Source organism: Suricata suricatta, chromosome 1 (genome assembly GCF_006229205.1).
Source record: "Suricata suricatta isolate VVHF042 chromosome 1, meerkat_22Aug2017_6uvM2_HiC, whole genome shotgun sequence".
Classification (NCBI taxonomy): domain Eukaryota; kingdom Metazoa; phylum Chordata; class Mammalia; order Carnivora; family Herpestidae; genus Suricata; species Suricata suricatta.
Genome location: NC_043700.1, coordinates 152,452,651 through 152,467,417, shown reverse-complemented (window position 1 = coordinate 152,467,417; position 14,767 = coordinate 152,452,651). Strand labels below are relative to the sequence as shown.

General features: G+C 44.4%; 1 protein-coding gene and 1 pseudogene across 2 annotated transcripts in view; one reads left to right on the top strand and one right to left on the bottom strand.

Moving 5' to 3' along the window:
- KIT (KIT proto-oncogene, receptor tyrosine kinase) overlaps positions 1 to 14,767 on the top strand; it is an 85,168-nt gene that overhangs the window by 23,172 nt on the left and 47,229 nt on the right. For both annotated transcript variants that reach the window (XM_029945691.1, XM_029945690.1), the window contains exon 2: positions 14,248 to 14,517. In XM_029945691.1, coding sequence (XP_029801551.1) covers positions 14,248 to 14,517 — 270 coding nt within the window. The remainder of the gene's footprint in view (positions 1 to 14,247; positions 14,518 to 14,767) is intronic.
- On the bottom strand, positions 6,628 to 7,111 carry LOC115297462 (annotated as a pseudogene).

Genomic DNA, 14,767 nt, shown 5'->3' with positions numbered 1-14,767 from the left:
AACCAGCTCGGAGGCTATAAAGTGACATTTTGAAAGTGGAAACAGAAGGAAAACAGGTCCTGTCAGCTCTGCAGGGGATGGAGGGGAAGGTGCAATTTCCCTTATCTGACAGGCCCATTAAAAGCAGGATTTACAATTTAGTCACTAGTCAAATGTATTGATTTACCCATTATGGTGAAAATTAGCTTAAATATCTACTTTAGCCAAGCATAATGCCTAGTATTTTTTTAGAACTAGAAAAATCAGAATGGCCTTTCAAAATGCAGATCACTTTGAAGACAAGGTATGAAACTTGCCTTTGGAAAGCAACCCACAAGTCACGACGTATCTACAACGGAATATTACTCAGTTTTAAAAAGGAGATTTTGACAAGTACTAAGACATTTAAGAGCCTTGGAGACATTCTGCAGATTTAAACACAAAAAGACCAATATTTTCTGGTTCCACATATCTGAGGTTTCTAGAAGAGCCCATTCATGGAGAGTGAGTAGAATGTTGGTCGCCAGGGGCTATGGGGAAAGAGGTGGAGGGAGGGGGAGATTCTGTTTAGGGAGTACAAAGTTTCAGTGATAAGAAAGTTCTGGAGGTGGCTTAGTGGCCGTGTTGGCCAACGTTGTAATACCAATCAACTCTATAATTAAAAATGATTAAAACGGTAGATTTTATGTCCTCTATGTTTTGCCTTAATGGAAACAAAATTGAAATGCCCCCGTTGGCATAGATTTGCGTGTATAAATACTGACAAGCTGGCCCCTTACTTATTGGCGTATTATTTGATGTCATTGCAATTCAAGGCGATGGAATTAGAACTAGAGCTTATGGCTGGCACACGTATTATCATTTCTTAAAGTTTTCATGTGCTGCGAGCACAACCTCATTTCCTCTCCTAAACCTGGGAGTTGGTATTTTGAGGAATTCTTAGTTCCTGGTAGGAGGAAATGTTATGGTGATTAGTTAGCATGGGAACCTACTGCGCCCACACCAGCCGGCACTGTCACAGCCGCCCAGGACAACACGAATGTGACAGCAGTTGATGCCCGACGTGTCCTTCTGCAAAATCTTGCAAGGATCAGATACAGCCTCTGCCTCTGGAGCATGCAGCCTGAAGGTGGCCACACATGGCCCTCTTCCTGGGTCCTTGGTAGGTCTTGGGGTAACACCCGCCTCTGACCAGTATGGATGACCTTCCCCATGCTCTTTTCACTCTTCACAGTGTTCCCAATCCTTCTTTAAGAAGTTCAGGTTGAAAGAAGTCAAGAGCTCCTTTAGCCCCACCCCCAACTTCACAGATGTTGAGGGTCTTGTGGTGGTTATTGTATTCAAATCCTTAATGCTTCTTATCTGGTTCAGATTTCAGTAAGTGCTTTCCAGAGCTCAGAAATGGGGAAATCTATGTATTTACAACAGGAGCTGAACTGGGGTGTTGGGAAAAACCCCCTGGAAATGAGAAAGTTCCTCTTTTCTGTTGCGGGGATGGATCCTAATATATTGTGCTTGTCAAAGCCAGACCTTATCTGATTCCCCAAAGACTTCATAATGGCAGGGAAACGTTTCCTCTCCCTGTGTGTCATTGTCTGAGATCAAAAGAGGAAGTCCTGCTTCCTCAAACATTGGGTTGTATTTTTCTTAGGATGAGTGAGTAGGAAGTATATTAAGTAATCCCATGAAATCTGCTGCTGCTGGTGAGGTATGCAAATCTAGAAGACATTTTGCAAAATAATCAGCTGAGAAGGGTCTTTCTTTCAGGATTGAAGGGTCCTCCCCTCTGCACACTTTCTATTCACTTTATAAGAAGGAAGAGCCAGGGATCAGATTCCACATTTAGGCCCTTATTCTGTGTTCACATAGGAGTTTTAAAACAAAGTAAGTGATTAGTCATATTATTTGTATCCTAAGAGAATCACTGCTATTCATTCTTGCCTCAGTTACTTGAGCACCTTTTATGTCCGGCCACTGAATCTTGACCTTTTTATGGCCTAAGTATTGATTACAGATGCTAAAATCTGAAAGCTCTTGGTGGCTTTTGATGGCCTCTTTATAATTTTTCAGAAGAGGAAACTGAGGCCTAGAGAACCTAAGTTCAAATCTAGAACTTCTGTATTTCTCTACCATTACATTTTTCCTTCATACTTTTCACTAACTGCTGAAGAGCAAAAAAACCAAAAAAGGCAGTCATATATTTTATCTAAAGTATATAAATATGACTTATCTTAGCAGAAACCAACAATTAATTTTGCTTATTTCCCCTAACCTGAGAAAAGCTTTGACAGAGGTCCTGTCTTTTTTTTTTTTAATTTTTTAAATGTTTATTTATTTATTTTTTTGAGAGAGAGTGTGAGAGAGAGCGAGAGATTGCAAGAGAGCAGGAGCTGTGGAGGGGCAGAGAGAGAGGGAGACAGAGAATCCAAAGGAGGCTCCAGGCTCTCCGCTGTCAGCACAGTCTAACATGGGGCTTGAACCCACAAACTGTGAGATCACGACCTGAGCCAAAGTCGATCACTTAACCAGCTGAGCCACCCAGGCGCCCCAAGCTCTGACAGATGTCCTGTCATTAAAAGGCATTTATTGGGAGCTCGAGTCTTTGCTCCAGGGTCCCCTTTGTAAGTTTCCTTAGAAGAAAGCAGAATATTTAACATCTCCTTGACCTTGGGTCTGCTTTCTCAAACAGCGCAAACAGCTCTCAAACAGCGCAAACAGCTCAAGGTCGGGGCGGGGGCGGTCTTCTCTTGCCACCAGATGGCATGCTTGTGAGCCAGGAAGCAGCGGAACGAAGGAATTGAGGGGTACAGGCACAGAGAAGCTCCCAGTTGTACAAGATTGAGGAATCTGAGTGGGGAAGTGCTTTACAGCAGAGGACAGCCGGAAAGCAGGAAATGCAAATGTTGCTGATAAGGTGTGATCAGCAAGGTGATTCAGGACTTCTGGCTTTGTCCAAGCACGCACCTTACTGGTCCTGTGCTTAAGGCAGAAAATAAAGGAGCTGACTTGGCCCCGGGGAGGAGGGGAGGAAACCACTGTCCATAGTAGAGGCAAGTGAATCCACTCAGGCTGAAAGCGCACAGAAAGGCGAGTGAGTGAGAAGGTAGGATGTGAAAGTATGATGCAGTGATGCAGCCTGGTCCTGGCCTCTGAGAGAAGAGCACCCCCATTTATGGCGGGACATCCCTCTCTAGTACTGGGGAGCCTGGTGGACCTCTCTTCCCTGGGCATCCATGAGAATGCAGGACCCACATGCGGTACCCCTTGCCCCTTTGGACCCCTTTCCTGAAAAGAGCAGGTCCAAAGAGAGAAGACCTGGAGGGGCGCCTGGGTGGCTCAGTCAGTTAAGCATCAGTCTTGATTTTGGCTCAGGTCCGTGATCTCATGGTTCATGGGATGGGGCTCTATGCTGACAGCACGGAGCCTGTTTGAGATTCTCTATCTGTCCCTTCCCCTCTCATACTCTCTCCACACTCCCCCGCCCCAATAAACATTAAAAACAAAGGAAAAGGACCTGGAAAATAAGTGTCTTCACCTTAGCTTTGGTGCCTTTGAACCCCAGATGGGCTCCTGCACCTTATGGCCACATTCATCTCCCCTGAGGTCAGGCAGCAACAGCCCCGGAGCCTGTGACAGGCTCTGTGCACTGACCTTCTCTGCCAGTCACTCCTCTCTCTGTCCCTGCTTCCTTTTCTTTCCTTCTTTTTTGTTCTCCGGCCTCTGTGGATATCCGTCCTTGATTTCTAACTCAGCCCTCTAAGAGCCACTGCCTCCCATGCTGTCCAGCTCCAAGAGTCCTCCCGCCCCCTCTTCCCCCTCTCTCCAGTGGCCCCAAGGTAGCCAGCCTTCAACAGCATGTGCAGTCAAGTCTCCTTTTCTCCCACACCCCACGACCGTTGGAGACTCTGGTGCACACCGGTGTGAGGTGGGGCCAGCGTGTTGGCGATTCCAGTATGTGGCCAGCATCGTAATGAGTGATGTAGGACAGGACGTGTCTGCTGGTGACCGGTCTTGTGTGCTAATGATCGAGGGGCTGACTCTGCCCGCTTCTGCTCCCCCACCTGCTGCACGTCCTCAAAGACTCTGGCATCCATCTAGAAGGTCCTCTGCACTACCTCATCTGGAATTCCCTGGTTCTCCTTTACCTATGCAGTCATGCCATCTCTAGCCTACTCCAGCCACCTGTGTCTGTCATTTCCCTTTTGGTCTCACTGTACTCTCCACGCCTTCCCTGGATGAGTCTATGGACACAGCTGGTTAGCCTCCCTCCCACATTCACCTGCTGTGTGCTGGTATGTTTGTGGCCATGACACAGCCCCCCCCCCCAAATTTCCAGGACATTTTAGTACCACCCACTGGCCCAAATACTTCGAAATCTGTTCTTCCTCCTCCAGTCTGTCAGCACCCCGTCTCCCTATCACCTAAGCCAAACACAGGTGTCTGTCTTCCAACTCTCACTTTTGCACTGCTCAGATGCAGCCTACCCCAGGACTTTTATTCTCTCATCAGTACTATCCATCAGTGCTCCCTCAGAAGTCCGACAAGCACACATCAGTAGCTCCCCATCGGGATGGGCTCACCCCCTTACTGTGACTAAGGGGGCCCTGTGATGCTCCTGACCCTCAGGACCTATGACCTGATGTTGCAACCATTCTGAAGGATACTGTGATACTAAGGACACATCTTCCTAGGTCTATGATATTTGCTCTTGTGTCCCCGCCCCCACACCTAATAGACCCTGGGGCTGGGCCAGGTCACACACCCAGGTCACACACATTCTCTATTCTGAGCTCTGGGAATCCTTTTCTGACCCTCTTCTTGCCCCATCCCATTCCCTTCTAGCTGGGCTCTCTTTATTCTAAGGCTCTGGGCGTTATTCCTGGGCCCCGGCGCCACCCAGGACAAATAGCTCAAGGACCATTTCATCAATGAAGGCCATTTTCGAAGTGCTTGCTTTGTCCCCCGTGCATCTCTGCCACTAATGACTAAGGCTCCAGCTTTTATTTTTCTGCCCATTAGTTCCCTTCTGTCAATTAGTTCATAATCTTTAAACCAACATTGAAATATACTTCAGGAGCTCCTTTAAAAAAAACTGTGCTGCAGTGAAGTCTCTGTTATTTTGTGATTTTAAACTGACTTTCAAATGGCTGATGGTTTTACCGTGGCGTATTGCTATGGCTGGAGACCGTGAACTGTCTCAAACACTGAAACAAATTTTGTATAATCACTACAAATCTTGTACCTAGCATTGTACCAAGGCTGCACGTGCAGGTAGAGAATTTCTTTCATTCTTAAGAACCAAGTACAAATTGCACTGTGCCAAGGGATTGGTTTTGAGGCCGCGGCCACAGGAGTATTGCAGCGGAAGACCTAAGACCGTGAGATTCTGTCAATTACTTGTTATTTATCTTGTGTCTAACCTGAGGAGATTTTAATAACGAGCTCTATCCCGGTAAGTGCTTTAATCTTGGTATTACAAGATTAAAAATACATCCGAACTCTCTCTTACCCCGAAAGTCCTTTGGAAATAGCAGAGTTGTGAACCTGGAATCATGTTGTCCATTAGGACCATTCTCCAGCATGTCTGTAGAGGTGCTTTGAAAGATTGGGGGCAGTAGGGACCTGGGTGGTATGTTTCGGAGGATGTAGTTGTAAGGTGGTTTAATTTCTTTGAAGGCTCATGTGTTTCCACCTGAAAAATGAACTTGTTTTACTTTCTATTTCATGATATGTCATAGAAAAGAATGTGTAAAATCCTTGGTCACTTAAAGAAATTGACCTTCAGGAAGACTGGTTAAAAAGCACCCTAGATCAGAGACGTGCTACTATATAGGATGATGTCCCCGATTACCTTCCCCTGTCCTGCACCTCCACATTTAATACATGTAGTAATTCCTTCACCCCACATTTATTGTCTCCTTCTGTATTCCTGATGCTCTGTGAGGCTTTGAGGATAAAGACAGATACAGACTTTGCTTTGGATTCTGAGAGCTTATGTGGGGGTGGGGGTGGCAAGGTCGTTGTAGGATGAGCTTTTCCTGACTATCACACTCACCTTCGTACTCTGAGAACTTTTCCTCTCTGTGAAGACACACATAAATAGTGACACGTGCCAATGGACAAGGTCTTCCTGGCTCAGTCCTCACGGCCCCTTCCTCTGGAATGTTTCTTGGTCCTTTGGGTAGAAGAGTAGCTACTCCCTTGGAGTCCTGGGATGTCTGCATCACCTTTCAGTCTTATTTCTTTTCTACTGGGTTTGTCCCTGAGGTCTCCATCAGCATCTAGATCACTACCATTGTAATAGTTACGCACTGTTGAAGCTAAAGACTTGGATACATATGGTAGCTGGAACTCACAACAGTAGGGCCCGGCCCCTCCTGGGGTCCTCTGTGGATGGCTTCCTTCACTCGGGGTGATCCAGAATGGATTTACAGTCTCCCTGCCACTGGGCAAGACCATTTGTTTTAAAATCCAAATTGTAAAATTCATTACCTGCGGTTATTACATCAACATTTAAAAAAACAGGTATTTTTAACAAAAAGTTTGACTTTCAAAAATAAAAGAAGGCATGATTTATAAATACATAAAAATCCATGCACACTTTTAGAATGATACCTATTGGAAGTATGAGGCCTTTTCAAACTCCAATCTAGACAAGACTATCTGTCCTTCCAACTGCCTCTTGATTTCCTACAGGTTGAGATACCAGGAATCTTAAGAGAGCTGCCGTGGTCAGTGTCACATTCATCCCAGCCTCCTTCCTAAGCTGATGTTGAAAATGCGATGAAGCCTCTGCCTTAGCGTTGATGCTTTTTCATTAATTCACTTCTGGGAGTAAATTGTGGCAGGTCTTCCACTTCAACCCCATCAGCCATTTCCATCACTCTAAAAGGTCTTTGTTGTAACTGCAACCCAGAAAAGGTGGTTGGCCCACACCATGGAGAGGGACAGCTGCAGATCCAGGCGGCCACCGCCACCGGTCGCGGTGAATTCCATGGCGTGCCTTCCATTGCTTCTCGCTCTCTGAGTAGGAGCGGAAGTGCTCCTAGAAGCGGAAGTGCTCCGGGAAGTCCGCTGCCTGCCGCGCCCTGGAAGCCAGCTTCTCCGTGGTGGCCGCGTCCCCACCCACCATGGCGCCCTCTGCCACCGAGGGCCGCCTGAGCAAGACCATTTTTCTGATTTGTCTGGTTTTCACTGAGCTCATACTCCCCTCCCCCACCCCCAGCTTTATTCTATTTCCAGTATCATCTACTTGTTTTTAAAGCCTCATGGGTGTTGTGGGCAATTACCAGATCCTTCCATCTTGGTTTTTATCCAGTTTATTCCTGTGGGGATACAGAAGTATGTCAGAAACAGTTGGATAGGCACATCATTAGCTTTTTTTCCCTTTTATTACGAATTGTGGTTAAATAGTACTTGAACTAAAGAGTAGTTAGACTACAATGGGGCTTTGCTTTAGTAGTGACTCCTCCTGCTCTACTTCCTCAAAACTAGAATAGGCCTCTCTAGGAGGGTTTTCCTCCCTGCTGTTATTTTACCTGGTTCCTTATATTCGTGCCCTTTACGTCCAAAGGAAAGGTTTTGAAATGACTTCCTTACTTTTAACCCCAGCTATAGATCCAGTCTTTGAAGCTTAGACATCTGTAAAGGGTACAAAGCCCTTAGGAGGATCTTTGAGAATAGATTTGCAGCAACAGTTGGTGTGGTCCAGCCACTGCTGAGGGGATTGGGGAGAACCTCGTGCTCAAACAAGTGGCTCTCATTTACACTGGACATTAAGAACCTTCTCCAGTAGAAGCTCAACCTGGACTCTTAATTAGTCTTCCCAGGGCTCATGTTTTACCCAAAGCGAGACTCAAGCTCGCCGATGTGGGATTCGAACTCAAAAACCGTGAGATCATGACCTGAGCCACCCAGGCAACCTCTGTTAGTCTTTCAATTGACAGGTCATGAAGACTACAGGTATACCTTGAATATTTTATTTTCACTTAAGAGAAGAAAGATGGACAGCCGCGTTTTTTGTTGGAAAAGCAGAGCTTTGTCTTTGAGTTTTGGTTGACTTTGAGTTTGGGATGACTGGCACGAGTTCTATCCAAAAGCCAGACCCAAAATGCAAGCAAGGTCTTGAGTTTCTAACTTCAGTTTCCTTAAATGTAATGCTTGTGAAACTGTTAGGGGTCAAGTCCCCCTACCCTGTTTGTGCGTTGGAGGTCCTCCTCCAATCTTCTCCTATTTCAGCCATATTTAATTTGACACTTCATTTAGGTGAGCCTCCTTTATTTAGAGTGTTATCAGAGAATCAACAGCCCTTCCCCCTGCCCCACATACATTTCACCAATTTTCATAACATGCACTTAATTTATATATGTAATATACCACAAGTCTAACTTCTGTAGACAGGTTTGAGAATAAGACCAAGTGATGGTGTGAGTAGGCGAGTAGAGGTAAGGAAAAGAACGTAATGGTCTTGAGTGCTCAGAGTCTCTTGGGTAGGAGTCCACATGGTTTAATTTTTTTTTTTTAAGTCTAGTTATTTTGAGAGACAGAGCACAAACAGGGGAGGGGCAGAGAGAGAGAGACAGACAGACAGACAGACAGACACAGAATCTCAAGCAGGCTCTGCACCATCAGCCCCGATGCGGGGCTCAAACACAAACTGTGGGATCATGACCTGGACTGAGATCAAGAGTCGATGCTTAACCCACTGCACCACCCAGGCACCCCAGGAGTCTGCATCTGAAACATACAGCGTATTCAACCCAGAAGGTTAAAAGACCTTTTATGAATGCCTGCTTTGTGTAAGGTAGAGAGATGGGAACCAAGATGCTCTTCAGACCCTCAGGCATAACTGTATGGAATAAGTAAAAATAAGGACAACCACAAAGTTTTTTTAATGATATGATTTAAAACAAAGTCAGGGGACTGTCAGAGGATGATACTGGTGGTCAGCTAAGAAAGAGCCAGTGTAACTGAGAAGGTTTGAGGCTTTACCAGCCAGGCCCTTTAAAGAATTGTTGATTTTTTTTGTTGTTGTTGTTTTAATTTTAGGCTTTTTTTTCTTATTGTGGTAAAATACACATGATATAAAATGTACCATTTTTTTAAGTGTCCCAATTCAGTGCCGTTCACATTCACAATGTTGTTAAACTCACCACTATCCATTTCCAGAACTTTTTTTTCTTTGCTTTATCTTTCCAAATGGAAATTCTGTACCCATTAAACCCACTAATGTTCCATTCTCCCCTTCCCCAGCCCTCTATTCTACTTTTCGTCTCTATAAATTTGCCAAATTTAGGTGGGTCATGGAAGTGGAATCATAGAATATTTATCCCTTTGTTTCTGGATTATCTCATGTAGCATAATGTTTGTGAAGTTCATCGAAGTGGTAACAGGTGTTGGAATTTCCTTTTCATGACTGAGTAATATTCCCTGTATGCACATACCATATTTTGTCTATCTGTTGATGGGCACTTGGGTTGTTTCTACCTTTTGGCTGTTATAAGTAATGCTGCTATGAGCATGTGTATGCAAGTATATGTTTGTATCTCTGCTTTCAATTCTTTGGGGTATGGTTGAACTTTACACTAGCGAAAGAGGTTATAGAAGATATGTTGGCAATTATCTTCATATTGTTAAAGTCTTGCAACATTATTGACTGATCATAAGTGCTCCTTTTCTCCCTTATGTTCTTTGAGGATGCCTTCTAGATTCAGGACTTAGGTTCCTGGAATAAGTATATAAATATTTGACCAGTTCCTGGAGTTCCTAGCTCAGATCTATCATTCACTCTGGTAGTTGGTCCCTACAATGGTAGGATTTGCCATTTATCCTTTTTTTTTTTTTTTTTGGCTCATTAATTAACATGTGTTCAGGGAATCGAAAACAACTCATAAATTGGCTGTAGCCAAACATAATTAGGAAAGTACATTTTCTAATGCAAAGAGTCCTGATGTAGATGAAACCCAATTCAACAAACATTTGTTGAGAACTTGCTGTGTGCCAAATGCTTTTAATAATGTGTGATTTCAGAATAGTTTTAAAGCTCAGTTGGAATACCTTATTGATATTGAATTTAAAATATAACAAAGGTAGGTAGATGTATGTGTATAAACTTTTTTTGAAGCTTATTATTATTTTTTTAGTGATCTCTGCACCCAGCATGGGGCTCGAACTTACAATGCTGAGATCAAGAGTCACATGCTCTTGCAACTGAGCCATTCAGGTGCCCCTTACGTACCTTTAACATGTATGTCTAATTTTTTTTTTATTGTGAGAACATTATAACAACATTCAAGACTTAGAGGGTTGAACTTATAAATAATTTGCTTTGAAAAATAAAACCCTTAGTGCTTCTGGTGGCAACAATTTAAAATTTTTTTAAGATCTCAAGAAGTAAAGCATACACCAATGATCTCAAATTTGGAGGCTTCTTTCTGGAGGTTTCTGTAGCAGTTTTATGGATAAATGGGGCCACATCTGTCCTCTTTTGGGGATAGATCAGTAGGCTGTTGACGCCTGTTGCAGGTGCTGGGTATTTAGGAATCTGGCCTTCCTCTGGTGTTTTACACATCCAGGGACCAAAGGAAATGTTTTTATGACTATGCCAGGGAAAAAGTAGAATTTAGGATTAGGAGGAGATAAGATGTAGACGTAGACCACGTGTGAGCATCATGACAAAACGGGTGGTAGGGCTGGACATACCGGACGGATTTAGTGAGGACAGGTGATCGTGGCGAGGGACTAACACCCATGAAAACACGGCTTTCCGCATGGCACAAAAGTGAGCTGGTGGAGTAGGTGTGTTCTTGGGGACACAGGCAGAAAGATGGGCCGAGCAAGGACGGGAGCGGTCTTATTGGAGAGGCAGGCAAGGCTCCAGAGGAAGCAGCTCCAGATTGGTCCCGGGAAAATGCCTTGCAAATCATACACTATGTCAGTGTTAGCTGCTGCAGCCTCTGTTAGGGTTCTTGAGTCTGGGAGTGGGATTGTTGAAAGGTGGTGTTCTAGGCTGATAGATCTCAGGGATATGAGGTTTGAGGCGTTGTGAGTGGGGGGGCCAGAGCCATGGAGACCTTTGAGGAGCGGTGTTCTCTCTCAGTAAGGTAGGAAGTGACTAGTCTGCGGGCGGGGAAAGGCACATGAGGATGAGTGACAGAGGCTCCAAAGGAAGGATTGCTAGGATTTGCCTTCAGAGACGCAGAAGTCAGGCAGGAAACTGTTTGGGAAATGATGGAACCATTTATGTTCATAGAAAGTGAGTAAGTCAGGACTGGTTGGAGGAGTGATAAGAGGTTCTGTTCTTAGAATAATTGTGTCCTATATTTACTATGTATTGTCTCTGTGCCCCCAAACCGTTCTGAGTGCTTTCTTTATTGGCCTTCTGAAATAGGCTCTGGTCCTGTCCCTCCTTTGCAAATGAGCAAACCAAGACACAATTGATTAGTAATTGGCCTAAGGATCACAAACTTAGTAATTGGCAGAGCCAGGATGCAAATTTAGACCATCTTAAATCTGAGCTCTTACCAAGTGTGCTTTATGGCTTTGCTGTAAGAGCCAATGTTTCTTAAAGGTGCTCAGTCCTGTGATAAGCGCCTTACGGTGTATTTGCCACATTTGATTCCCATAAGAACTCTGAGATGAGGGAATTATTTTCTTTATCATTTTCCAGATGTGGAAACTTGGGCACAGAGAAGTTGGGTGGCTTGCCTTAGGTCACACAGCGAGGCTTAGCATACATTGGCATGGTAGGTATCTGGAGGTCAGCAGTATTTATTCACCTGGATTGTAATATCTCCTATACCCTTAAGATCCACTCCTGAGAAAATGGAATTGATCAAAATATATTGCATTATAAATTTTTAAAGAATTTTTGGATTAAATTTACTGTTCAACATCACTGCTCTTTACTTGGAACTACACCCTTTTTACCAGGGGATATATAATTGAAGTGATTGTGTTTCCATTTATTGCTGTGCCCATTTTCATTATTTAACATGCTGTATAACTTTAAAAATATAAAAAATAATAACTTTATTATATTCTGGCCCCTCCGTCTAGATGCTGAGCCAGATATACTGGGCACAGGGAGTCTTGGCTTGTAACATTTCTTATGTTGTTGCTTAATCACATCTGATAATTCTAATTGACCGTGTATTACCTTCTGCGAATCAAAGTTGCCGACTGTCTTTAATCTGGGATGTGCTTGGCATGTTCTCATGGAGCTGTGATTGCATCCACGGTTGAAAGGTGCCCGATGAAATATTTATCTGGATGACAAATTGAAATTGAGACTGGTCATCTATATGCACCTGCGGGGGACAATTTGCGCATCTTTGGTCTGTCCCTCTTCGCAGACTCTCTGCCTTCTATGTTCACATGTTAACAGATCTCTTCTGTAACTTTTAGCCTCGTCTGACTACAGATCTGTTTCTCTACCTTCTCTTGCTGTAGCTCCTCAGAGGTCTGTCCTTTGAGCCTTTAACCTTGGAGCATACAGACATTCCAACTCACCTGAAATTGTACTCATAGATTTCCTGTGATCTCTTTCTCACTAAATGCAGGGACTTTGGTCCATGCCCTTGACGTCTCTCAGCATCTGCCTTAGGACCTACCACCTTCTCTTTGAAACCTTCTGATGTGTTGCCTTCCCTTCCCTCTTTGGCTTCTCCCCTTCCTTTCTGGTCATGCTTTTTTGTTGTTTTTCTTGTTTATTTTTGCTTGAGTTTTAAATCTTAACTGGAAGAAGAGCTCTTTAGGAGTGTACAGTGTGTGCCTCTTTTTTCCCCACAAACCCTTACCCTTGACTGTCCGATCTTTTAATCTCACATGTTATTGCAGGGCTCTTGCTCCTCCTGTCCCCATCCCTTTATGATCCTGTCCCCTTCTCCCCAGCCCCAATCATGCCAAACGTGTGGAGAGTTTCCTGGTGTGGCTTACTTGCTGCCTTTGTCCCCCAACCTGGCTCGGAGGGCTTCTACTCCTCCTTCAGAACTCTGGTCACTTCCTGTCTCTGACCTTGTATGTGTGTGGAGGGGGTAGGTATCCCATTTCACCCATGACCTTGAAGAAGTGATAGAAAGCACCCCAGAGAGTTCTGTTGCCCTGTTGCGCTCGCCCACCTCCTCCAGGGACTCTTTCTGCCATGTCCCTCACCCACGTCACGTGGCAGTTCATCTCTGTAGCTTTCACTGCACTGTAACCGTCGATGTGTTTTTCCTTGGGCAGTATTCACGTCTCTAGTCTGAAATCCTTACTGTAAGTCTTCTCGCTTCTGCCTAGCTGAGGCCCAGAGCATGTCACTGATTTCCTTGAATCGAGTTGATCTCTGATCTCTTCCTCAGCATAGCACTTTTGTACTGAAAAACATACAGTGTCTCTGCATGTTCTCTGTGGCCTCTATCCGTGGCACTGGATAGCTGTGTTTCACTTACTCTGATGTGGACGCAGTGTGTTCTTTAAACTCTGGAGTGTGTGTAAGAACCACGTGTTGCACCTAACGTGGACTTTTCTCCTAGCTCAAAGCTCTTGCAGATCATAATTAGTACATTTATGTGACAAAAGGATGAATGAATGAATGAGTGGGCTGCTGTGAGTTTTCTGAGGTTCAAGTTTCCTATTTGGAGTCTAAACTTTGCGTCTTTAAACAGGATGCCTGTCTAGGCATTAAATGGTTGATTAGGCTGCAACACGACAAACGTCCTGAAACCTCTCATGGTGTAATCTTCAAATGGGATTTTCATTTTCGGCCTTACTGTTTGAAATTCATGAGTAGTTCTCCTTTTGATGAACATCACCATAGAAGGAGAATTGCATGTAAATAAACAGTTCACAGCCAAGCTGTGTCATGGTCATGTACATTTTGCCAGAAGAGTAACATGTCCATGGTTTTTGTTTTTTTTTATAGTGTGAGGTGTTGTTTTTGTTCCTAAGCTGGGTGTCAGCAAGTCAGTACCATTGCCATGGCCACCATTCCGAGTGGAACCTTGACCCACACTCAGGGTGTTTAACCCAGAGAAGGCCATGGCGTCCAGCAAGAATGACTTGCATACCAAGTGTGACCCTCAGGATTAGTTGAGAGTTGCAGTAAATAATTTTCTAGATGAGCTCAAGAAACTTTAAACAGAACTCTTTTTGACTATAAATAGCTGGGCAGCTCTGTCCTATTTTTATTGTAGAGCACACAGAAGATGGAAATCAATATTGGAAGAAATGTTTTATTTCGCTAAGGAAAAAGATCATACTCAACACGATTCTTATTTTTCTTGGCAGGCTCTTCTCAGCCATCTGTGAGTCCAGGGGAACGGTCTCCACCGTCCATCCATCCAGCAACATCAGAGTTAATAGTCAGCGTTGGCGACGAGATTAGGCTGTTGTGCACCGATCCAGGGTTTGTCAAATGGACTTTTGAGGCCCTGGGTCAGTCTAGTGAGAACACACACAATGAATGGGTCACGGAGAAGGCCGAGGCCACCAACACAGGCAATTACACGTGTACCAACGGAGGCGGCTTAAGCAGTTCCATTTACGTGTTTGTGAGAGGTAAACGTGTGACTTTCTCTCATGCTACGCTTTAGAGAACTTAAGGTTCTATTCTTAATTATGGATGAGATATTCATGGCCGGGCCTTAGAGAAAATGTTACTGGCTGGGTCCAGAAAGCCCGTAACAAATTTTTCTTGGTTAGTTCTCCCCCACCCCCAACTTTGACACATGGTGGCTGTGGTTACAACGCCGGCTGAGGGTGTGCAAGGGAAGAGCTGTGATGCTTTTCCTAATGAGATTACAATATG